The 27,625-nt window shown below is 32.2% G+C and overlaps 1 protein-coding gene across 2 annotated transcripts; it reads right to left on the reverse strand.

Annotated features, from left to right (window-relative positions):
- Positions 1–75: 75 nt before the first annotated feature.
- Positions 76–22,978, reverse strand: LOC148607343 (uncharacterized). Of its 2 annotated transcripts, XM_088543913.1 has the most exons (14): positions 22,803–22,978; positions 20,881–21,002; positions 20,102–20,300; positions 19,517–19,665; positions 16,984–17,085; positions 15,267–15,327; positions 14,754–14,800; positions 14,220–14,491; positions 12,521–12,645; positions 5,492–5,576; positions 4,543–4,652; positions 3,456–3,668; positions 2,403–2,593; positions 364–954 (listed from the first exon to the last, which is right to left on the reverse strand). In XM_088543913.1, the coding sequence occupies exons 1-14, from the start codon at positions 22,872–22,874 to the stop codon at positions 510–512; spliced, it is 2,193 nt and encodes a 730-aa protein (XP_088400039.1). In that variant the 5' UTR covers positions 22,875–22,978; the 3' UTR covers positions 364–509. The 2 variants fall into 2 exon arrangements, with proteins under 2 accessions (XP_088400041.1, XP_088400039.1); XM_088543915.1 differs by lacking the exon at positions 16,984–17,085 and having other exon boundaries at positions 76–954.
- Positions 22,979–27,625: the final 4,647 nt, after the last annotated feature.

Below are 27,625 nucleotides of genomic sequence, written 5' to 3' on the forward strand. Positions count from 1 at the left end.
GTCCCCAGTCGAATGTTTTGGGAGCAGAGTAACAACTAGCCACACATGATTCGTCTCTATCAAAACTTTACACCATGAAAAATGAATTTGTTTAATATTTAGTTCATTTTGGTATTAGACCATGTTTAACATAAACAAATGTTTATTTCTCGTTTATCCCATCAACAGCACCTGATTCATTTACCGTGTTCATACTCGAGTAAGAATTGTCTTGTATAATTACAACACCATATACAATATTTCGGATTATTCCTCTACCGAATTTGATTTTCACATTTTTCCTGATAATTTAAATTTTGAAAGTACATATAAATATCGTTTCCTGAGTTACATGTATGTAGTGACATTGCCAACAATTAATATTCATAAATGCAATCTCAAAAAATGCTAAAATTGGTGATGAATGAAATAATTAGGGAATACTGTCAAATGAACAATGTCTCATCGTGATTATTAACATGATAGAAAATAAATTTAGAAAAAAATACCAAAAAAATAGTTGGCTGTCATCAAGAAAACCAAAAGTGGGCAGAAAGTAATCCCTCTGGCGGAGGAATATTCCCGTTATTCTTCACACTATTCTGTAAAAAATCTTCAAGTCTAGTCATTGGTCCAGCACCACTTGGAGAAGCAACTCTCTTCAGCTTTGGCAAAAATTCTTTTATCAAAATATGTAAAAGTTTGAAAAACTGTTTTTTGTAGTCCCTGTAGAGAGCATGCCCAGTGACCTCTAACAGGTCAAAGATCATAGTTGTTGTTATATCAGGAAGAGGCTCGATATTCATCACCATTGCCAACCAAGCCCAGGCATGTTCTGTGCTGTATGGATTATGTCCCCTGGGGGGATGAGACACCATTATGGAAGCATAAAGTCTCATGATACCAGACATACGTTTCAAAAACTGATCCTGTTTTTCTGGATTTCCATCACTATCATACTTGTAACCTAATGCCCTGAAATGTTTGAAATTATTTTACAGAAAATAAATATAAGGAAAAGGATCAAACATACTTAATACAAATATTGCTCAATACTATGAAAGTCCTTGGTGTCAATTTTTGTGGTTTAGGGGGAAAACACAAATTCATGATATTCTTGTATTCGTGGTTTTAATGATCCTGTCATACAATTTAAAGTAAAAAATCGTTTTAATTGGGAATCAAATTTTTTGTTTAACCTTATTTTCGAAATCCATAAAAATTGGTACCCTATGACCAATCGTACATTCCTAGTAGTTCATGTACTAATATTTATTTGCAAAATTTGTTGAACAAGTCAGACCAGACAGACAAAATTAGCCCCATGTCTGACAGAATCAACGTTTCTGTTACATTGCTGTCATTTTCAAATTATTTTTGTCAGACATAAGACTGACAGTACCAGAAATATTTTCCCTTGAGTGGGGTAAAAATTATGATTTTAATATCAACAGTACAGAACGAATCAACTACAGTAAATGTAATGTTTTTTTTCTCAAAATCCTTTTCTTCCAAAAAATAAATTGTACAAAACTTAAATGATACGTTTAAGCATAGAATTATTCACAAACATGTAAACACCTTGTCTTCATGTATACCAAAAGATTTGCTTGGATAGGTAAAAGCTGCTTTTAATATGCAATTCTAAAATCTAAAAGCTTGGTTATATACTGTGGGTATTAATTTTGGTGGTTAGAGGAAAAAATACATTTTTTTTTATAATACCTGGTTCATGGGTCATAATAATAAAAATATACATTGGTGAATTTATCTGCATTCCAGTAAATTATCCCTGAATTGATGTGATTATGGCTCAAGATTTACAATGAAAATTTTGTCAGCATTTTTTTTTGTGGACACCTGTCTCACAACACTAACTTCTAAAGGTGTTCTTTGACCCATAACTTACTTTAATTATGAATGCAATACTTAATTATGATACAACATTTAGTGAATTAAGACTCTTGTTTTCATTTCCTGGATTAAGTTTCAGAACCAACTTTTTGTGAATTTAAACTTGAGGCAACATTCATAGTTCATGGTAAACAGAAAGTGGTAAAACACTGAGTGTACATCACTTTTACACCAGTTATCTGAGGAAAGACGAGATTAGTCGAGAATACCGAGTCACTTATATGATTTACTAACATTCTGTAACTCATGTAGCTCTAAGGCTATATGAGGCTTAGAAAACAATTGATAATCCGTTCAATTTAACAATTAGGGTGACAGGATGGCAACTGCTTGATATTTCTTCTTCCTAATGTCACTTAAATACTGAGATTAACCATTCATTCACAGATGTTATCATTTGCTGGAATTTTAATTTCATGTTTCAACAGTACTCATAAAAACCATGAAAATTAGTACCCAATGAACAAAAAATGAATCCACAGTATATAGACTTGTGTCACAAAACTTACTTGAGATAGTCTTCCATTGTCTGACCTTCAGCTTTAGTAATATGATAAGGAACAGTGTACGGGCAAAGTTGGTGGAAATGTCCCAGTAGAGAAGGGAGTAAGTCAGGGTGCTCCACTATCAACCCTACTGTAACTGAGGCTATAGCAAAGGCTGACTGATGTTTTGATGACACTTGTTCCTCTCCTTTTCTCTGAAAGTCAAATTATTTCCCCAAGTTCATGAAGGTTCAATAAAGCATATAAAATATTGCAAACACCAATTCTTTGGCTTTTATGAGAAACTCAGCAAGTGTTTCTAGAACAATCTAACTAAAATTAGACCTACCAGTAATTCCAATCATTGAAAGCATTATTCAAAGGGAAAAACCCAACAATTCTGAAAAGGTCATCTGAACAGATAGTAAGAAGGAGTGTTGTTAGACCCTACATGCAGTAACTGAATGAAAAAAATGATAGGTCTAATTTTAATTAGATTATTTCTAAAAAGCAATGGATGCTAACCCTACCAGTGCACTTGGTCCATGCTCCAAGTTTTTAGTGAAGTTGGAGTTAGTCAATTACTTTTGTTCCTTTGTACCTATTACTTTGTTTGTTTCATGTTCTATGTTGTGTGTGTCTATTTTTCATGTCTAGTGTTTTATCCCTGGATTACACATGTTACACTCTTATAATTTCTGCCAGAATCTTGATTCCCTTGATTACCAACAATTGTATGTTTAACAGGAGTAGTCAAAATTTCATACATCAATAGCAGAATGAGAGAATGATTTTTTTAAAGCAAAAAACCTTACTTTGTACTTTTCCCTCACACAAGTTCAATTTTTAATGTGTAAGCTCACAGAAATAACAGCCAACTATCAATAAATTGATATCAAACTTATGTAACTTTCTTTTTATTACAAAAATGAATCATCATTAAGTGGTTGATGGTTGGAAAAGTTAAAACAATACCTAATCAAAGAAGAAATCTACAGAATTGAGACTTAAGTTTAAAAAATTCTCATCAGAGACTTGAAATGTGAAACTTGCAAAATATTTCAAAATTTCACTCACCACAATCATTTTGCCAATCAGATTTTTACAGAATGGTAAAGCCTGTGGACATCCCGCCAGTGAAAAACGTTTTCCTGACAAATCAACAGTCTGTCCACCTAATAGGCTGAGAAGTCTCTGTAGTTTGTCCCTGAGATGGTCCCCACTGACAGGAGAAATATTATTGATAGGGGTGTTCACTGATTTCTGGATGTCAAATTTCATCTTCTTCAGCTGAAAAAGGAACATTTTATGGTCAGGAAGACAAAACAGAGAAAGGTTTATTGTTTTTATTACAAACAATACTATATACAGTAAAGTTTTACAGTTTCTGCATACAATTTTGCAAAGTTGACCAAATTGCAATTTTACAATGATTTGAAATGAACAGCACAGGTATATGTTTTTTTTTTAAATGCTATAATATTCTTGGGGGTATATATGCTTACATCAGTTTTGTGCCTGTTTTTAAGTGACATAAAAATGTTGATGCTTAAGCTAATCTTTGCTTAAAAGTATATACCCTAAAATCAGGTGTTTCCCTTATTTGGCTGAAAAAAAAAACCTTCTACTTTGTTTTCTGAGCTATGTATGCATGAACTGTAAATAAAGTTTTAATAACAAAGTAATCACATTCCACCAAATGCATGTACATGTATTATGTAAAAATAATGATTCTCTATGATTTTGGTAGTTTTATCTACATCCTGGACAGCTAGATATTTGTGATATTACACCATGATGATGTGATATGAAAAATTCACTGTAGGGATTGGTTGTGTGATTGAATATCATTCTCCACGGTCAAAAGGGACATTGTGATATTTTTAACACTGATCTACCAACACGACAAAATATCATCTCGCTGTACTTAATTTCACCATCATTACAAACTTGCTAGGGTTCTTTTGTTATGATGTTGAAATGTAAAATAATTTGAGGTGATATTTTGGGATATTAAACCTTCACTCATTATGAAACCTATAATTATTATTACCAAAAACCCTTCTCTATAGCAAACCTAGACAAGTCTAATAATAATATATCATTTTATCTACCTGTTTTTCAATGACACTTCAAATAGCATGAAAAGATTAAAGTAAAATACCTGTGCATTATTAAACAAAGTTTTGGACTCTTCCTCTGCCTTTTTGACCTGAGCCTGCAGCTTTGTATACTGGGCTAATGCCTTCTCGTCTACACATCTTAAAACACCCTCTGTAAATTAAAATTAAGATACAAGATGTAAAACTTTAAAAGTAAGCAAGACTATTTTACTTCATCTGTAAGATTCATTCTTACACTTTTCTGTTCTTATTATTTCAAGGTGAATTTTACTTTTATCCATTTTAAGCCAGTGATTAAAAATTCCTGAGACTTCAGAACCACTGGGCAGTTAATAAATCTTTGTGAGAGATTATCCACCATTTTTATTGTACATTCTCCCAGGTTTTCTACTGATTTCATTTGAGAAACTTGATGTATTTTAGCCAATTATTGGTTTAAACTATTTCCCCTGTTACTATGGTAAAATTAATATCTGTACATGTTTGTTAAAGCTTGAATGTTGCAAATCTAAATTTAACTATTTATCTCTAAGTTGAACAATATTTTGGAAAAGTTTTTAATGATTAGTGGAGTCATTAGTGCATGCTATGCCTGTCTCCATCTCAATGCATCACAAACTTCAAAATAATACCATAATCTAGTAACAAATCCAATTACTTATTATATATATTTTCCCATGAATGCCACTTTGTTATGTGTATACATATCCAGGCATACTTGTTAACCCTCCAACATTAGGGGGAGACTCCCACAAAATCAATGAAAAATTTAGTCTCTAATTAAACAATTAATTGTAAGATTTGTGAAAGGATTTTGATTAACATTACAATTTTTTTTTTGTGAAAAAATACTTAATAATTGAATTTTAACACAAATTTGCTATTACATAAAAATATTCCACTGGAGACAGTGACAATGGGGGAGAATCTCCAACATGAACTATTCTAAAGGTTAACAGGTATATCATTAATGTCATGAGGGTGACAAACCTGCTCCCCTTGATGCAGAAGATAATGATGAAGCAGGAGTAGAGGCAGCCAGGGGACCAGTAGCTAACCCAGGAGTTGCTGGTACCTGTAAAAATAGAACACATATCAAGACTCATATTGCTGAGAATATTTCATAGTCCTATTCAAATGTTAAAATAGTTGTGAAATACTGATCACTTTGCAATCACTCTTTTGTGATCAATCCGCTGAATGATACAAAAGGATCAATGAAGCTATTGAGACATTTAAATTGGTCAGTTGCTATAGTAACACCACAGGTACTTGTAGCCAGGACCCAATAAAGCATCTGGATGCCATTCTACTTTTGACCTGGTATAAGAAAATCCATATGGAGAGAAACACTGTTTGATAGTAATAATTGTATTTGGAATGACTTACATGTATACCATAGATTAAAGAAAAAAAAACTAAAAAATACTAAATTTGTTTAAGGCCTGGTTCTGTAAAGAATCTCAACACCTTCCTCAACTCAAATTTTAACCAATCAAATCAATTGAATAGGTTGGGAACAAATCCTGAAATAAGGGTAAATCCCCCTTTAACAAAAATATTGCACAAAGTATAAAGTATGGAAAATGTCTTATATTTAATTAAAAGTGGGAATATTTATTGCATTTGAATGAGCCCTTTTCTTTTAATATCTAAAAACTTGTGGGCCTTACAATATTGTATTTTAATTGACTCTGTAACTTTTGAAATATTGAAAATAACAACATACTTCTTGTGCAAAATTTACTCAAAGATACACAAATATTCCCACTGTTTAACAATATTTCACTTTAAGAAACCTCTTTATTTTCATAGTAAAAGGGGAAGTACCTCTAATGGGAAGTTAAACCTAATTTCAGGAATTGTTCACAACCTGTTAAACTTGAAATTTTGAGGAAAACTTTTTTTCATGAAACCCATGCCTAGTAAAACACGGGGGACTGGCATCAAAGGCTCTACTTGAGTCCTTTCTACAAGTACCTGTGAGTAAGACCTCCTGAGTAGGTAACCAATGGCAGCCATCTATGAAGAAGTCCAAATCAGCTGCTACCTATACCTTCCTTAAAGAATCAATTATGATGGTTTATGTTTTACAAGTTATGGAATACTGTATGCCTCTAAGCCTTTAATTGACTATCTCATTTTAGTTTTACTAAGCAATACAGAAGTGGAAAGAGGGAATATGTTTTAGAGACAATTCAAATAGACCATGAAAAAATACAGCCAATCTATAGTCAATTTTAGGCCTTCAAAGAACAAAGAATATTCTCACACCTATAGGCAACTACCAACTGGCCCCGTTACAGTTAAAAATTACCTGTGAATGTATTATTTTTTTTGTCTTAGGATTACTGTTATACAATGTAGTTATAGCATATTGCACTTTACTTGTGTTATTAAAGAATCTTAGTAAGCATACTGTCACTCACTGTGACACAACACCACCCCCACACACATACAATTCAGTTCCCATACCCAAATAACAGGTGGTCTCCCTTGACCAATTTCTGTGAAAATCTTTCCCATCCAAAATTTTATAGCTACCAGAGTCTGAAGGAAATCAGTGAAAAGATGGAGGTGCTATCCAGGCGATAACACTAAATCACTGATTTTTACTAAGTCCCCCTTCCAAAATAATGGTCTCCCTTGACCAATTTCTGTGAAAATCTGAGATTTTCTAGCTACCTACAATTCACCGAAGTCTGAAGGAAATTGGTGAATAGATGGAGCTGCCACCCAGGTGACAACTCTAAATCATTTTTTAATTACTAAGTTCCCTCATCCAAAAAAACAGTCCCCTTTGTCCAATTTCTGTGAAAATCAATCTCATCCAAGATTTTGCTACTAACCATTCACCAAAGTTGGAAAGTAATTCCGTCAAAAGACAAGTCTGCTTTCCAGGTGACAACATGCTATGACACAAAGAAGGACTGACAGATGGGTCAAAAACATTATACCACAAAACTTTGTTGCATGGAGCATAGACATCATTGGTCTATTATGGAATGGATAAAAAAGAAACAAGTCACTTGATCACAGTTCTTTTTCCTGATTAGTCAAATACTAATAACTTAGTTGCGTTCGAAAAAACTTTATCGGAACCTTAAAAATTGTGTGCCATGTGTTATTTTCTTAAAAGAAATGTAGAAACTTAGAAGTAAAAAAGAACAAAATTTCACTGCGATGGCTGTCTTATTTTAAAGATAGTACTTCTTTATTTATAGATTAGCCTATAGACTGAGTGAAGTCTTTTGATTGAATACCCATCACCTAATGAGCTGCCTTAGGCAGACAACAAGATGACTGACAAAAGATTTCAACTTTCTGTTATTGCATAGGTATCCAAGTCTATATTTGATAGAAAGATTAAATCTTTTTCTCAATTGCCCAATTAATAACCTCGGGCAGTTCAATGAAAATAATACCACTTAATCCCAATACAAATATATATTATTCTATATAGAAAATCATAGCACTTAATCCAAGACTACAATTCCAAAGAAATTCAAAGCACTTAGTCCTTTGCTGCAATCATATCCAAAATCATTAGTCAAGTGAGTTCAAGTTAATTGTAGGACTCTTCCAATTTTATGAAGGAGGGTATAAACATTTAGAATTCAAATTTGCCTTTAAAAATATTTTTTGCAATGTGATTCTTTTAAAAATAAAGTTTTTAATTTCAATTTTAATTCATTTTTAATTCAGTTTTTTTTCTAATTCTTCAATAAAAAAAACAACTTGATTAATCAAGCATGTACTCACCTATCCAATGAATAATAGAATAATCCAGGTAGCTACATATGTACATGTACCTGAGATTTAAATAGCCTAAAGCTGTTATTAAAAATTCACAGGTGAGTATTGATCAGATTTTATAATATACATGTAAACAGTAGTCAATTGTTCCCATAGCTTAGGTAGTGACTTGTTTTGTTAAGCAGATTGGAGTTAATAAAAGAGATTCATAGTTATAGGAAAATCAGTAAGACAAATGACATGCCTAAATAGAATTTCTGGAGAGCCTGAAAAGCTCACTTGGAAATACCAGACATCTTTTAATTATTATTCAAATGTAATTAGTTCTTTATTCAGCTAAACAGGAGTATCAAGCAGATTTTCACAAGAAATTTGTTTATAAAAATCACAAGGGAGCTCAAATCAAAAGAAATAAAAAATTGACCTAAATTTCACAAAAATTGGTGGCCCCATTCTTGAATTATTGAACAAAGTGAAAACAACAGACAGACTGACCAATGAACAGACACTAGTATACCATGATATGTCCTGTCAAGACAGACAAACCTATGAAAAAATAGAGTTACTGTGAGCAAGCTTACAGACAGAATACCCTCTGCTGGAGTTAAGCATAAGCCGTAAGATGGATAACCTCACTTTGGAGTCCCTGATGATAATCATATTCTTTCATGCAATCGACAAATAATGCCCAACATTCTTATACAATTTCATCAAAATCCCTTGAATGTTTTAGAAGGATTGCACTGGTGAGGTTTAATATGTAAATTATTGTGTTGGACTATTTCCATTAGATGGAATGTGTACAGATGAACAGGCAGACAGACAGATGTGGTGATTCTTTTATACCCCATGATTTACAGGATTTAAAAAAAATAAAAACAAGCAAAATACATGTATGTTGTTTAGAAAAAAAAAATTAATGAGGATTAAAGGAATAACTACTTTATAACCAATAAAACTTGTAAATAAAAACCACACTCAACTGGTCCATAGCCCATCTGAATTTCCATAGCCCATCTGAATTTCGTCACACACAGTGATCTTGGCTAGTGATGGACAGTGGTGTGTTGCTACATGTATTTAAAGATGGGGTGTATATTGTAAAAGATATCTGATATCAATTTCCTGTATGAGTTGGGGTATCCCTGCCACTCCATGTTTTGATTGGTGGTTATTTCATTGTTTGAAAGTTTCCTCTTCCTAGACAGAAAGTTTTAGAAACAATATTCACTTCCACATGTAGAGACTATTGCAGGATTGTCATAAGGATTTACTTCATTTACCAACAGATTTCAAGAAAAACAAAACCATAAAAAACATTAAAGACAGCCACTTGTTGGTCTTTTCAGGGTACATGTGTTATGCACACAAGGAATCAATGTTCACTCCAACCTAATGGAGGTCTTTGTAGGTTTTATCTTTTATCTTCATAAATATTTCAAAAATTTATAGTTTCTTTTTAACTATCATGTTTTCTGAGATAGAAGCAAATAAAATGCTTCAAAGGGTGTAGCTTGGTCTGACTGCAGAGGTTTTAAACAAATGGCACAAGTTTGGGCACATTGTACATGTGTCAGTGTAGGAATCCTGAAATGTTTGTATAATTGAAAAAAAAATATGTACATGTATATGGTTTTTGTTTATGTACACATATCATGCATATTGAAAATCTTAATCTTAATTGAATAATTAAAAAAGTCAAGATCACTAGAATTCTGACATACAAAAGAATGTCACACCACTGTTACTTAATAAGGAGCAAAACACTTGACTACTTTCAGGTGTCAAATACATAATCGCTTCAATTACTACTGTCCATGGCCACTTCTACATCCTTTCAGTTGTCAAATACCCAATCGCTTCAATTACTATTGTCCATGGCCACTTCTACATCCTTTCAGTTGTCAAATACCCAATCGCTTCAATTACTACTGTCCATGGCCACTTCTACATCCTTTCAGGTGTCAAATACCCAATTGCTTCAATTACTATTGTCCATGGCCAATTCCACATCCTTTCAGGTGTCAAATACCCAATCGCTTCAATTACTATTGTCCATGGCCACTTCTACATCCTTTCAGGTGTCAAATACCCAATCACTTCAATTACTATTGTCCATGGCGACAACTGCACTGACAGTTGACTATGTGTAAAATATAATACAATTTGTTTACATTTTCCATTTATGTTTTTTTTCAATTCTAATTCCACTTTTTTTCAAATATTTTATGTTTAAATCATATTCTATCGATACTATTCACATATTAGAAAAATATGGAAATTTGATTTCACAATACATTCCATGATTTACTCTCAAGTAAAAAACACACTACTTTCCAATCCTTGTTATACTGACAACCAGTCAGTTCATGGAAGCAACATATTTTACGCAGAACATTTCATGTTCAAAGTAAAAAAGAACAACAATGCAAGTATTTACCAATAGTGATCAGTCATAATATACCTAAGAGGTAGGGATGGAACAATTCACTGCAATATTGACGTATTACAATACTTTGGTCACAATACACGATACCTTTGACTGAGGTTTCGATACAATATGATACAGGTCAAAATACAACTTTTTTTCAAACAACTGATGAAATTACTTTGCAAATAGTAAAGTAGGACATGTCTTGTGAGGAAAAATCCATTAACTTTTGTTAAGATCAAAGTTATAAACTCTAGGAGAGAAACATGGCTTCCACAAAATTAATCATTTTTAAATCTGTCGAATATTTTTAATCCAAATTGAAGAAAATACATAGGACAACATGCTGTTGTGTATTGTATTGAAATCTTTTGTATTGTTACCCTTGTATTACAATATGTATCGTATCATGAGGTAGACGTATCTTCACTCTTGTATTACAAAATGTACTGTATCGTGAGGTAGGTGTATAGTCACCCTTGCATTACAATATGTATCATATTGTGAGGTAGGTGTATCATTACTCTTGTATTACAATATGTATTGTATTGTGAGGTAGGTGTATCGTTACTCTTGTATTACAATATGTATTGTATTTTGAGGTAGGTGTATCGTTACTCTTGTATTACAAAATGTATTGTATTGTGATGTAGGTGTATCGTTACCCTTCTATTACAATATGTTTCGTATCGTGCCCTTTTTAAAGCAACTATATTACATACTTGTTACCTTATATAACCGCTTTAAAGCACAAAAGTTACACTTCCTGTGTTGCAACAGCTTCTGCTTTTATTTCTGGTGGTCTTTTTACATTAGCTGTATAGCAACAATACTCTTCCTCTTATACCTGTTTTTGCTCTTCTTCAATGATCTATGTGATAATACCTGTATAGCAAATGCTACCTTTGCCCAATCCAAGCTAACATCTTTTATCTTTCTTTAGGTTCTGTGTGATAATACCTGTATAGCAAATGCTACCTTTGCCCTAGCCCCAGCTTTTTCCTTTGTCCTTTCTTGAGGATCTACATTATATTACCTGTGAAACAGCTATAACCTTGCCCTTGCCCCAGGATTGTATTATGAAGTAGGTGTATTGTTACTCTTACATTACAATATGTATCTTATTGTGAGGTAGGTGTATCGTTACCCTTGTATTACAATATGTATCGTATTGTGAGGTAGGTGTATCATTACCCTTGTATCACAATATGTATTGTATTGTGAGGTAGGTGTATATTTACCCTTATATTATAATATGTATCTTATCATGAGGTAGGTGTGTCGTTACCCTTATATTACAATTTGTATCATACCATGAGGTAGGTGTATTGCTATTCTTGTATAACAATGTGTATCATACCATGAGGTAGATGTATCATTAGTATTGTATTGTGAGGTAGGTGCATCGTTACAGCCCTATAAAGAACTCTCTTCAAGCACATTTGAACAACTTATAGTAAACATTGAATAATGACACATTCCAGTAATTAACTGGATAAGCAGGTCATTTAGGGTAATCACCTCTACGTGAACGGGTATACAATGTCCTTATATAATTTAATATGGACGGAGGATCAGCAACATCCTATTTGTGTGGAATGTAAGACCAGTACCTTTAATGGCTACAAAATATTCTAATGGAAATGACAAAATTTGTAAAATATAATGTGTACAGCTTACAGGTACTTTGATGACATACCTTTGCCCTAGCCCCAGCTTTTTTCTTTATCCTTCCTTGAGGATCTACATTATATTACCCGTGTAACAGCTATAACCTAGCTCTTGCCCCAGCATTTACCTTCGCCCTTCCTAAATGATCTATATTATATTACCTGTGTGGCTGCTGCAGCCTTTTCCCTAGCCTCAGCTTCTGCCTTTGCCTTCCTTTCTGCCTCCTGTCTGGCCTTTTCTTGTTCTGCTTTAGCCATTTCTTCTTTTATTTTCTTGTTGGCCTCATCTGTAACAAATAACAAGTAAAAACTACAATATAGTAAGGCTTAATACAATTGCACTCCTATTATATTATGGAAACTACAAAGATGTGTTTTTATTTTAAAACCATGAAATACCACAAGATCAATAAATCATTCTTATTTCCTTGTATATCCTGCTCAAATGACATGTTAAAAATGCTTACACTGTGTTCTTTTACCTTTAAGGAATAAATTGAACTTAAGGCAGTTCTATATCTGAAACTTTGAACAAAAAATAGTGTTACAAGTCTCCCAGCTAAAATTAAAATTTTTCACGTTGACAAGTCTCAATATCAATGATATTCAGACTTGTCTGAAATTCATTACAGTAGCCCTTGGTTTTATTTTTCCCAAATCCGTTGAAAAAAATAGTTAAAGCTGCATTAGCTGCCAAATTTGTTCAGTCTTTATTCTACTGAATTTTGCTGATTCAATGAAATAAGTTTGTAGTAATGCAATTGTCGATACTATCTACAGAATATTGTGAAAACGTTTTTTTAATCAGAGAAGGTTGATATGTCTGAACTAATTACTTTTTGCCATTACGTCCGAAGACTGCTGACAGGCCATTCACCAGGGTTAAAAATACTGGAACCTTGGTAAAAAAATACCAATAATGTATACACAGGTAACCACGTGTCTTGTTTTTATTTCATTTAATCTATTTCTTGATTAGTTTTCAAATAAATACTGACCATATTTGAGCAGCATTATATCACAATATGTAAATTTCATAGAATCCTTGCGTTATATTCAAACTTTTTTCTTTTACGGCTTAAGTCCGTCGGTCTTCACTTTGCAATCAGATTTCTTATTAAAGAAGCGACCCTTACAGCACATGCACGGATTAAGGCCACCAGAAGTCACATACATACGAACTTATCTAGGTTGATTTTTTGTCTTGCAAGACAATAAATATATAGACACCTATTTCATGTATTTCATTTAATGCACTTTATTTGTGGGTATCAAACGAAATTGTACAAGAGAAGTACAATTTAGTAGAAATAATTCAAAGTAAGGTAAATTTACAAAAATGACAGCTAATGCAGCTTTAATAATAAACCATTCTACAACTGCATACCAAGTTTCAATTTTTTCAATGAAGTATTCTCAACCATACAAGCATGCATGTATGTACAAATAATGCCCCAAAAACACCTAAGAGACAGAGCATAAAAACTTTAAGTGTCAGTCCCTGTAAGAATCAGGCAGCTGATGAAACATGGTATGATATAACCGATCACTTTGACAGTGTAACATGACTATTTGTACCATCAGAATCAATGTTTCCTTTATCCATTTGTATAATACAAAGCAAATGAGCAGATGTCAAACCCACATTATCTGTAACATTTTAATGAATTTGTTTTAAACGAATCCAGTGATGCAGCAATCATATAGTGCATGAGATCACACAGAGAAGACTTCCTTCAGTGACGTTAAATGGGTTTTGACATAAATGTTTCATATTATTTTCCATACCACCTAATTCTTACACAGACTGATAGTTTAAAATATTTCTGATAAGAAATGAAAACTTTGATGTAAAACATACCATATTCTTTCTTCAGGAACTCATAAGCATTCAAACAAAGTTTCAAGGTCTCTGTCATCTTGGGTATATCTTGATCACCAAAACCTTTTGCAGACATCTGACATAGCTCCTCATGCTTTGTCCTAACCAATGACAAACCAGTTCTCACGGAGTCTGGTAATTTATCTTTTTGGATGAATTGGTCATGCATTGTCTTTAATCTTTCATGGAGAGTACCAACATCATTTATAATTCTCTCTGCCAACTGTATTCTGTCCTGTCTCTCTTTTTCCCTAGACAGAGGATATCAACATCTATCAGCATTTTTTCATACTTTCATTTTTATCATGAATTAGATCATTCAAGATGGTCAAATAACAGTAGAAAATTGAACTCATGATATCGATTTTTCTTATATTCACAAGAAAGTAATGGCTACATTTCAGTGGCCTTTTAAGTCATAGTCTAAAATTAAAAAAAAGATTTTTTGTCAAAAACTTCATTGTTTAGTTACACACAATAACATTCACAAAAAAACACAGAATGAATATTTACATTCTTTTAACCTCTTCTTTTAGCTTTTCATGTTTTCTCTGTAACATCTGAAAGACAAATAATGCGACTCCAGAAAATGAAATATACCGAAATACAATATAGATATCTTTAATCTGATTGGTTAACACATTGTCACATGATATTTGCATGTAAAATACAGGGACAAAGACTAAACCATGCAAAGACAGAATGAAATTACTAAAAAGATAGTTTTTGATGTCTTATCAGACATTCACATAATTTATTTGGCTCTCTGTGATAAAAATGTACTTCCTATCTAAACTTTAAACATTCTTATCTGTATCAACTGTAAACTGTGAAATTTTTGTGGCATTTTTTTGGCTATTTTTGGAGTAAGACATGTACAATGATGTAGTGCAAAAATTCAACAGTCGTGAATATTTTCTTTGTAGAACAATATAATTAGGCTTGTGGAACAACTGCAAATTCAAAACTGCACGACTGTGAAAAAAAAATGTGCACAAATTTCCAGGTTTACTGCATCAAAATTACCTGTGCATGCTGCCTGTGATCCTCTCTCAATTTTCTCTGTTTTTCTTGTAGTTCTACAGAGCTGAAATGAAAACAACTGATAATATTCCACTATCTAATATAAATATCTTATCAATATATTCTTGTAGAGTACCTAATTTAAATTGTTGAATTTTTTTTCTTTGTTCTATCAAACAAATTATTCAACATATTTTACTAGTGTTCATACTATACATACTGACAAACGTGTATCTTTCATAAATCTATAGACTTCAAAAATAAAACTATGAAAACATTTTCTATTTTCTTTTCGCTAAGCTACAGTAGTGTTCAGTTATATCAAATTCAGGCTTTATAATTTAATAAGAACCTACTTCCCAGTCCTAGTGTTTTGAAACTAATGCACTTTGTCATTGATATAACAAATTCATTATAGAGAAATCAGGGATATAGTGAAGTATTTCTTATGGCCTGGTGACAGATTTATTGCTGAAAATTGCCTGGATAAAACGAAGGGTAAATTTAATTAACATTAATCAATAAATAATATCGTCATGCGTTAAATGATAATACCACTTTCGAAAACAAAAAGGGAGATAATCCTGATTTTGGAAAAAGCTTCAGATATTATGAACGATGTATGTAATAAAGTAACAAAGACAGTCCTCTAAGATTTGTTATAAACGATCTCTACTGTATATAAGAAATGGTGAACCAGGCCATGGTCTAGTACTAGAAATACTGTGAGCAAGCTAACAAAGAAAATACACCCTGGTTCAAATGAAGTAAAATGTTTAATCTTTATATAGCTGAATTATCTTTTTTTACAAGAAATGGACCATCATTAAATTTTTGCATGCAAATCTGCATGATGCCCAACCTTTACATAAAATTTCATGAAAATCCATCAAGTGAGTTGCACGAACAAGTTTTTAACATTTAAAGCCCTTCAGTTGGATTTTCTCGATTTGGAAACCTTCAGCAAAAGTTATTTCCTTCACACACATCTACATATGGTTCCCAACATTCATACTGAAGTTTTCTTGAGTGGTTTACAATTGTGGAATGAAGGTTATTTCTGTATGTATGTATATGTATGTCAATACTTTGTTTGCATAGGGTAAAATTAAAAAACAGTACTGGAAAGTAAGATACATTGAAAGAGATGTTTCTTGAAATCAATAATATGGAAATTGAATTTGAAAATGAAAACAAGTTTATGAAGTAAAATAAAGAAGTAAAAAAGGGTATTACAAAAATGTATATGACCTTAATCATCAACATATACACAGCCAAATGTGCCACATATGATAATCATATGGTGCTCGATTCTATGATAATCATATGGTAATCATATGACAATCATATGATATTGAACATATGATAGTCATATGATTATCATGTGATTCTCATATGGTTTGTTTGTTTGTTGGGGTTTAATGTCCCAGCAGCAATATTTCAGCTATATTCAGACGTATTCTCATATGGTAATTTTGGCTTAAACACATATGATTATCATATGATAATCATATAATGCAAACCATATGATTGTCATATTTGCCTGTGCGGGAATCAAGGGCAATCTCTTAAAATGATATATAGATTAGGGATGTGTAATGGGAAAGTGTGATTCAAATTACAACATTAAACCTTACACCACAAACCCTAAACTTCTGGGTTACAGTGCAGTTACAAAGCAATTCATTTAAAGAATTAACCCTTATCCAAGCTGACTTACTAGCGTTTCATATACATGTATAACTTCCTTTTACAACACAGGTAGACTTTCCTGCCACAGTTTGCCCAACCTATAAATGTTCGGCCCACATCACATGTAAATCTATATAAAAGACATTATACAAAGTTTATAGGGATACCCTAAAGATGGTCTTGAGAGAGTGCTGGTGCCCTTCAATTTTCAATGGTTTTATCAGTGTCCTGTCATATCCTGTCAATTTCCCTGAATAAAAATATCAATACTGACATGATTGTGCCTTCAAATTTGCACTCTTATATGCTATAAAGCCCCTTTAGGTCTCAGTATCATATTAATTTTCCCATAGACTTCTATAGTGAAGTGCATATTTTTAGGATTTTTTAAAAAATATGTAAATTGATTCAATAAAACTTTCACTTATGTAGCATTTCTAAGGACATGTGAGAAAATAATTTCCCGCAAAGAAAATAGGGTGAGTCCACGAAGATCGGACAGAAAAGTAGTCTCGAACTATAAATAGCCATTTTCCCTACTTTCACTTTCGTTTTGCACTCACCAAACCAACCTTTTCAGTGGAACATTTTTATGATATTATGTTAGATTTTCTTTTAAAAAAGTTCTTCATCTTACAGTGTGATGTTTGCTCTATTTTATAAGTCATTGTTCATATATTTTGACAAAATATTAGTTTGTAGAGAGGCAAAAAGAAAATGCACTATATTTTTATAGCATCCATGTTTTGACGTACACCTGCTCAGGGATATGCAATACGATACTGGTACCTATTACTAATAAACATTTCAATATAATCATAAAATTTGTTGTTTTTCTGCTAGAGTATTCATTTTCATACTGAAAATTCAGAACATCATTGCCCTGCTATAAACATGAGTTTTCTATTAAAATTTTTATATAGGTACCCTATTCCAGGCATGAGACTAATATCTCAGTGTTAGCCAGAAAATATTACCTTTGATAAAAAGCTGCTGCATTAGTCAAGCTAAGCAAATTTGGGGTTTATTCTGACATGGTAGATACATGAGCTGTACTATGAGTTCCAAATCATTATTTAATCCCCACTTGTGACTTCCATATATGGAAATATTAATATTCGAACCTCCTATTTTGTCTTTAACTCAAGGGAGCCTCTTGTTTAAAGTAAAGTATAATGACTGGTACAACCAACTGTTTTAAACTATAGATATGGTCATTTCAATTATTATAAATCAAAAAAAAATTATACCAATATCATAGTTTTAAAAAAAATATAGCTTTTCATATGCAGAAAATACAGATTTTAAGCCATTTTGGTACCCCAGGCAGATACAAAAGGACCTCAATATGACAGGAAAAGGACTTTTTCTTTAAAACAGATAGCTATGATGCAAGAAAAATAGTTTATTGGTATAAATATTATAATAACAACTGTCTGCTTTAGATACTTTTTGAACAAATTCAGTTTTTATATGAAAAAACAACTTTATTTTTCTTGCTGCATTAGAATCTGTCCATTTGAACCACTAAAAAAAGTCCACTAAAAAATTGGCTGTTGACTTTTGTGACATTTCTGTGTTTAAATCAACCACACAGTTATATGGCAACTCATTTTAGCTATTTATTTGAAAGAAAAACAAAAAATAAAAAAAATATTCATTTTTTCATATATAAGAGGCAATGTATGAAAAATGACTATTTTCAAGTCATAACCACATACTTAAAATGTGTTGTAACTTGAAAACTATCCTTTATGCAGGAGTATTACTTGCTTTAGGTTACATGAATATAGATATGCTCATCATAAACAGTCAAGATAATAATTTTATTGAACTGATATTATACAAATTCATGAAAACAAAATGCATTTCCAAATTTGGTAAAGATTAACCATAAATGCAAAAAACCAGAGCTACCATAAAAAATCAGGTTCAAAAGTTGGCTAATTCATCTTAAAAGTGTTACCTGTATTGGGGTACTACTTTTTCAGCTGGTAAAGACCACTTGCTGAATATCCAACTTTACTTGAAAAACTGGCTTACTAGGTCTCAGTATCGTATTAATTTTCCCATAGACTTCTATAGTGAAGTGCATATTTTTAGGATTTTTTAAAAAATATGTAAATTGATTCAATAAAACTTTCACTTATGTAGCATTTCTAAGGACATGTGAGAAAATAATTTCCCGCAAAGAAAATAGGGTGAGTCCACGAAGATCGGACAGAAAAGTAGTCTCGAACTATAAATAGCCATTTTCCCTACTTTCACTTTCGTTTTGCACTCACCAAACCAACCTTTTCAGTGGAACATTTTTATGATATTATGTTAGATTTTCTTTTAAAAAAGTTCTTCATCTTACAGTGTGATGTTTGCTCTATTTTATAAGTCACTGTTCATATCTTTTGACAAAATATTAGTTTGTAGAGAGGCAAAAAGAAAATGCACTATATTTTTATAGCATCCATGTTTTGACGTACACCTGCTCAGGGATATGCAATACGATACTGGTACCTTTACCTGGATTATTCTGGCCATAGAAAGCTTTAGTGAACATTACTTACTCCTGCATGAACTGCAGTTCTGTCTCCTGTTGTTGTTCTTCAGCTTTCTCCTCTAGCTTTCTTTGAATGGCTTTCATTTCATTTTCTGCATCATTCTGGAGTTTCTTAGTATGGTTTGTGAACTCCTTTTCTTTCAGATACAACTTCACCTGAAGAACATATACATTGTAAAACCTTAAATGTCCATTGTGTCCTTATTTTGTGTATTTCCTTATATTATACAAGAATCAATCTTGAATATTGATCCATACGAGACTGAAAGTGTAGTCAAGGACGTGAAAAAAACACCTAGGTCAGAAGGACAGATATGAAAACTACACCAATTGCATGTATTTTAGTAATGCACAACTTTAAATGTTAGGCTATTGTTTATGACGATTCTTCTTTAAATTACAGATAGAATATATACATTGATAGGTGTTTCCTAAGCAAATCTACATGTATATTTTTCATACACATATTTTGTAAAAAATTTTTTTTTAGAAGTTTCATACTTTTACTAAAGAAGCTTCTGCTACTACATGTATTTCAAATATTTTTTTAACTTTTTGGCACACAAAACCAATTACCATATTTGGCACATACTTTTTTTTCTTTTTCAAGATTGACTTCATAATCTTTGATACACTTTACACTTTTGGTGTATTCTGGAGATACTGGTGTAACACTAGAGTGACTTCTAGTGGGAATGGGAGGGGAGATAACTTCCAAACTTTTCTCTGACAAGGTGTCTGACTTTTCTGATGACTCTGTGATATTGTCATACTGCAATCCACTGCCATTACTTCAAAAGAAAACATGATTACAAGTGTATTTGAATGTGCACAAATAAAAATAATTCTGATTTTTTCAGTAAATTTTCAATATTATCTATATGTGAATATACATGTACATCATCTTAAGCAGCCATTTATACAAGCTGAGCACAAATGCTTGCAAATAGATTTGAAACTGGGAATGCATTTCATGGTTTGAAATGAGGTACTTGTACACTTGTGTCTTGTCCTTCAGGCAAACTTTTAAAGTACAGCGTATGATGACTACAGTGATTTGGTTACCCTGAATTTACCTCCAAATATAAGTAGTTCCCCTAGCAAAATTATTTGAAAATCCGTCAAAATTTCCCAAGATACATGTACCAGTTGACCCAAGCTTTTTCTGTCTCCAATTAACCAATTTTCTTCCAAATCTAACAGGAGAGGGCACTTTTGGAAAGTAACAAAATCACAGGACTATCACAGGAAAATCTAAGCTCTTCTATTACAAATATAAAAGGATAAACAAATTTATAAGACTGTATAATGATAATGTTTAAAATTATATGACCCAATATCTTCTTTGTGCAATATGTTGAAAAATCCTACCTATCGATACGCTGATAGTATTGACTGTTCTTGTTTGGTTCTGCAATTCTGTTGAGAGGAGATCTTTGATCTTTGAACCTTGAAGAAATAGCTGGAGGAGGGGAACAATCTTCTAGAAATTTCTATAAAAGGAAAGAAAACATCTGTTTAAAAAGCAGAAAAACTGCATAAAACTTAATGCACAGTTTTGAAATAATAAAAAAAAAAACCCAACAAATTTGTAGAGCATCCAATATGAAATATTTATAAGATTTTCTGATATGACATGCTGCAGATGTGGTAAAATGGTTATAAACATATGAACAATGCAGTGGTTGGGAAGATTATTTTGAAACATGAAGGCTGGTTGCATGAACTTCTGAATGTGTCTTCTTGTTGCTTAGTGTATTGGCTGTAATAACAATGATGGTAAAACGAAGAATAGCAAAAGGGTCCCAGAACTGTTCCCTATGGGACCCCTGATGTTACATGAAATGCCAGCAACTTGCTGTTGTCTCTCTGCAAGGAAGCTTTCGATCCATTACAGGGTATTGCTTCTGACTCCCTAGTATTCAAGCTTCTTGGCAAGTCATTTCTGAGGGACTTAATCAAAAACCTTACTGAGGCCCGGTAGTACATGTATTTGCTGTTTTGAGTTTAGTCCCTTAGATGGATCGTTTATGGTGCTGAAAAGCTGGCTTTTAGAAGAATGGCATTTCCTGAATCCATGTTGTTGATCTGCCAGGATGTTATTGGTGTCTAAGTGAGAGGTGACTAGGCTTTGTATGATGTGTTCTATAACCTTGCAGCAAACCATTTTAAAGATACAGGATGATAATTTGCTGCTTATGCTTTGTCCCTTTTTTTGAAAAATGGTGTTATGTATGCTAACCTCCGGTCATCTGAGAGTGCCCCATGGTCATATTCAGTTTTCTAGGATTCCTATTTCCCGTTACCCAGGCCAGTGAAATTTGGGTCAGGGAAAGTTAGGTACTTAGATACACTTTCCCGTGACAAGTTGAAAACTTCATATGCTGTAAGAATTTGTTTTGTTAGGAAAGCAGTCACTGACTATGGGAAAGTTGATTTATATATGGATTTTCCCAAAGGAAACATCAATTTCTGATGTGTTTTTGTTCTGTTTGTAACATACGTGTATAAATGTACATGTACCATAGTATATTTGTCACATGGTTTCAAACTATAAATATAATTAATACCAGCAATTAAATTTCACCAACTAAAATACATGTACAATGTAAACACTTAACTTTTTTCCAGCCTACACTTGCCCTGAATAAATTTGTGCACCACATGTGTGAGACTAGACTGGTGGAGCTTGTTAGTATGTTACTTTTCGTTTGGAATGGAGCAGACACAATTGTGAAAACTGGAATTTAACAGACAATTTCATAATTCCATTCCAAAAGTAATGTCTCATTTCACAGTACTTCACATGTATTACAATTCAAAATGTCAACAAAGCAGTGTCTCTTGTAAAAAATGATCAAAACTTCAATAAAAAATGAAATTTTTGTAGGAAAATGATTCTGGAATCGAACTAGGTAGGTGTTAAGAACATGATTTTAACTTGAAAGTTGTTAGAAGTGGTTGAAGAGAGATACACCACAGTACCCCTGAATCTCCAACTTTTTGTGTGGCACATCGTTCTGAACCCAACTCGACATACCAATATCCAAATAAAAAAGAGGAGGGTTGCACAGTCAGAGGAAATCCGCACTAGGCCAGTCTAGGGTCTCCGAGAGCCAAGGTATAATTGTTTGGAATGAATGCTCTCAAGAACTTTACCTTTTGCACCCGAATTAGAAATGCAACAATACTTCTCAATAAAAATAACTTAGATGATTATCTTCCCGCGTAAAGTTTAATTGTATGGAAAAAAGGCATTATAAAATATGTAAGAAAAAGTTAATCCTACGAACCCTTGTAGGTTGTTCTCTGTTGTACTTCAGACTTCCTCTTTTAGTATGTCTCAGAGCGTCGGCAACACTCATTGTAGAATAAACACTATTTTTCAATCATATTCAGAAAAGATTAGTTTTCGTTTCATTTTCAAAGGAAACCAAAAACGCTGGAGGATTCCCGAATTTCCACGTAGGATAACTAAAATTAAGTCATAACATGTTCGAGCTAAAAAAACTCCCCGGATAATTTAAAATTCTTTGAAAATTAAACAATTTATCAGAACAAACAAATTAATTAAAAAAATCTCGAAAAAGTACTGCTTAGAGTGTCTGCAATACTAATTGTCGTAGAATAACAATATTTTTGAATCATTTAATTTTGTTTCTCTCTCTGACTTTATAAAGGCCTATCTAAACACCAGAGGACCCCCGGATTCATAAGTAAGATTAAAAATTAAGTCGTATGAATTTCGAGATCAAATCATTCCCTGGTTAGTTAAATTTTATAAAACTATGATAAAAACATTTAACAGCCCCTCCCCTAACAGAAACAAAGAAAAAAAACTAAAAGCTAAAGCAAACAAAAACAAATACAGAAAAAAAAAACGAACACAAATTGACAATATTATAAGAAGATTTGCTGATGAATGTGCGATTGATGAGTTAAATCGAAATATATATTTTAGATCCGGCACTTATATCTAATATACCTGTTTAGACGTAATAGTTATTTTAAAGCCTCCATCATTTTTAAGAAACATCAATATTATTTGTATGTAAAACGGCAGAGTTATTGAACACAAAAAGTTTTTCAGGTGTTCACGACTGGCGCCGTCAGTGTTGATTAATGTATCACAAGTTACGAAAGCATTCCATACCTCAAGGTTATACGTACGGGGTGCCGCATGGGACTTGATCTTTTTGTAATCAAAATCAATTTTGTGTGCAAAAAATTAAATTCCGTCATAACAAAATAATTTTTGTCGTATAAAACTATGTTATACAGACTTGTTTTGCACCAGTCAACATGATCATTTCAATTTTGTTATGAAAAAAAAAAAATCATTTTTGTCATGACAAAATTTGATTTTGTCCAATAGGTATGCAAATATTAGCTTACTTGCAAAGAAAATTCACATTTGTTACCTGATATGGAAATTAAGTAACAAAAGTTATTTTTGTGAGACAATATTCAACTTTGAGTCACAAAAGTCAATTTTAAGTCAATTTTGTGATACAAAGGTCTATTTTGTCTCACAAAAGTCAATTTTGTATGCAAATCTGTTTACTGAATCCCTTGGATATGCAAATGGATTCTCTCTCATTACGATTTTGTAAGAAGGCCTCTCATTGCATAAAGTAACCGCGGGTCTCGCAGGTCTCCGGTTACTTCGAGCAAGGAGAATATGGTTGAAGTGCTATTCTACAAAAGTAAGTAATACTTTATTAGGTATTACATGTACCTACTTCATAATATTTCTCAGTTTTGTATGCAAATTAGTTCACAAAATCTAAACTTATCTAATTTGCATACAAAATTGACTTTTGTTACCCAATATTCAAATTAGGTAACACAAGTAAAGTCTGTGATACAGAAATGAATTTTGTCATGGCAAAAGTAATTTTTGTCCACTGACAGATTACTTTGCATGACAAAATTTAAATTTGTAGTACATGTATGTTATATTTTTTAAAAATCTGAACTCATTTTTGTTGAACAAAATTCACTTTTGTCTGTACAACAAACATGATAAAGAATTAGGTGTGTTTTTGTCAATCAATGTTACTTCCTGCCAGATCTATATGCTTCTAAGGTCGTAGGTTATATTCGTACCGTTTTGAGGACTTCTTGAAAAAACGTATAATACGTCTTCACCACCGGTACCAGTTTATTCACGCCGCAATGGAAGAGGGAGATTTGGCCGCTGTAAAACCTGAATTTAATCCACCATTTCTTTTGAAATGCCTGTACCAAGTCAGGACCATTGCGCTACCATCTACTCCGGTGGTGTAATATCTATTTTGTCAGATTTATTTTGGACTTGACTTTATTATGCATTTAGTGTTAATGTAAAGTAAACATTATGTATACACAGGCTTAATCAAGTTATTTTTTTTTAATTTGTTATACAAAATTAGTAAACGCTTTGATATAGGTACACATAAGGTGAGACGGAACATATACGCATACTTTCTTTGAGTTGTTGTTATCGGTTGAGTTTCATATTCTTTCTGCAATAAATTGATGGTAAACTTACAGCTGCTTATCAGATGTCCAAGTTCGCAGCAAATTTTTCGAGATGGTTTCGTGAAAAGTCGATTTTTGAATGTTTATGCAGGACTTCGGTCGTCCTCTATATACCATTGTGCAAGCCGTCGAAGAAGTATGTGATACAAAAGGTATCTTTTTTTTTATTCTCAACGCTACAAATAATGACAGTGAACTGACAGGCATTGAGGAAAAAAAATATATACTTTTTTGTTAAGATCAAAGTTAATTGCAGTCATAATTTCTAATTTTGATCATAAACTCGGATACTGGAATTTAGAAATTATTTCTTATAATTAGCGAACAGCAACAACATTAACAACAACAACAACAACAACAACAACAACAATAATAATAATAATAATAATAATAATAATAATAATAATAATAAATAAAACAAAACAATTATCGCCTGCCACTGCTTGAGAAATTGCAGACAGACTTCAATTAAAAAAACTTTTCGAGGTTGATGTGATTGTTAACCGTCTTGTGCAAATATGCAATTGCAAACAATCGATTCAATTTACAAATTACACCTGTCATAATTGCAGTTACACAGCTAGAAATTATCTCTTGACATGCTTTCTTACTGCAGTTTTTTTTGGCAAGCCGATGTGTTTGTACTTATAATACAGACATTTATTACGCTTTCTAGTCCCTAATTTCCTATCAGAGTGTAAATCAACGGAGCAGATAGATAACAAAATTTGGTAGTGCAATTAATTTTGATAATTTTACTATGTAATTACTATTGAAAGTCAAGAGTAACACGACATTTGAACCTTATCTCTACTCTAAACTGAACTAAACTTTTGATATATATATATATAGTAAACACATTAAAAACGAAGCTCTCCCCCGTTAAAAATAAATCTAAACTTCTTGCGCTTGCCCTTCTAAGGCAAATATTTACGGCAAGTGCTGCTTCTTATAGAATACACCTGGACTGAAATGGAAAAAGATGATATTGCTTTGGCTGTTGACAAATCTTACATTTGTAAGGTAATAATTTCATTTCATTTATTTTATGCAAGTTAAATATAATAATATAAAAATAACACTCGTATTTATTCTGTAAATTTCTGTTTCAACAATAATAAAATCAGTTATATAGGTGCTCAATTTGAGGTATCAATAACAGCTTGATCCCGGTCGATATTTGCAGTTCTGTTAAATGTTGATACCTTTTATAAGCCATGATATAAAAAAAGCAGAGAATATATGTTAACTATACTCATTAAATATTATATTTGGACGTATTTTATTTTCGTGATCAAGTATTGAAAATACTAGACAGTTATTTTATCTTCTAATTTTGAACTGTTTTATTTATAATAATTAATATTTTGTAGTACTCGTTGACATAGGCCATTGATTGCACGAACCTTTACTGTATAAAATTCCGTAAAACATATGTTAATTGTCAAAAAAAAAAAAAAAAAAAAAATGTTTTATATGCATTGCATATTTAGGTAAATCATTTCATGACAAAAAAAACGAAATACATATTTTATCATCCCGAGGAGCATATAACCCTATCAAAATGATGGTTTTTTTTTCATACCATTTTTCTCCCACTGCCTGATTCTTACTGAGACTGACACTTAATAGATAAGCATCACCTATCCAATAGCGTACCATTTTTGAACTAAATTCTTATAAAATTCTACATAGTGATGCCTTAGATATCTTTCAAAATTTGTATTATAGCTTTTCAAGCGGACATTATTGCAGTTACAACACACAGTATACAAAGCACTGAAACCAACAACAAAGATACACAGAAGGTTGTGGATTTTTGTGGTTGTTTCGCTGTTCATTATATAGGTATTACATTTCTTTTTAAAAAAATTAAACTATTTCTATTACTGCGTGCACGTGACTATACCGGTGATAAGTAAATAGCATTTAAATAGCATGCCATTGTGTCATAATTGGTACACCAGTGGTCATATATCAGCATTAAAGAATAACCAGTCGTATTAAGGAGACAATTCACAAGAGAAATAAATACATACATCTATAAGTAAAACATAATTATTTGGAATTCCTTTGAAAATAAATGTTAGTTGTTGTGTCTTCCATTAGTGATAAATTGACATTAATTTCCAAGTCCAGAATATCAAGTGGATGTGAAAAACATAACTTCAACAGAAAGATCGGATTTTGCATATCTTTAAACAGACATACAAGCTCTTTTGTTTATACTTTCTACAGGCAGAAGTTTGTATCGTATCTTGGAACATGTTATCACCACAAATGTTGCCCAGGCTATGGTGGGTCTGGCTGTACTCAAGGTACTAATAACTGAACGTAACAAAAGGAAAATCACAACAACACAAAACAAAAGCAGTTTTCTTTTCGTTTTTTTTTTTTTGGGGTCAATTTACGGAACTGTTTTCTTTTCGCTTTTTTTTTGGGACAATTTACGGAACTGTTTTCTTTTCGCTTTTTTTGGTCTATTTACGGAATTGTTTTCTTTTCGTTTTTTTTTTGTGATCACTAAAATAGTGAAAATTATAAACTGCAAAAAATATGTTCGTTTACCGTGATCATTTTCAGGTAAGACTAA

The sequence above is a fragment of the Perna viridis genome, chromosome 9 (genome assembly GCF_037379345.1).
Source record: "Perna viridis isolate PV_CMFRI_1.1 ecotype Kerala chromosome 9, ASM3737934v1, whole genome shotgun sequence".
In the NCBI taxonomy this organism is placed as follows: domain Eukaryota; kingdom Metazoa; phylum Mollusca; class Bivalvia; order Mytilida; family Mytilidae; genus Perna; species Perna viridis.

Bases quoted from the DNA above. Each gene is read 5' to 3' on its own strand.
- LOC148607343 (XM_088543913.1), bottom strand. From the start codon at position 22,874: ATGAGTGTTGCCGACGCTCTGAGACATACTAAAAGAGGAAGTCTGAAG. The intron at 12,646-14,219 runs GTATGTTTTACA...TATTTGTTACAG, and splicing joins GTTCCTGAAGAAAGAATATG to ATGAGGCCAACAAGAAAATA. The intron at 2,594-3,455 runs GTGAGTGAAATT...TTTGACTTTCAG, and splicing joins TGATTGGCAAAATGATTGTG to AGAAAAGGAGAGGAACAAGT.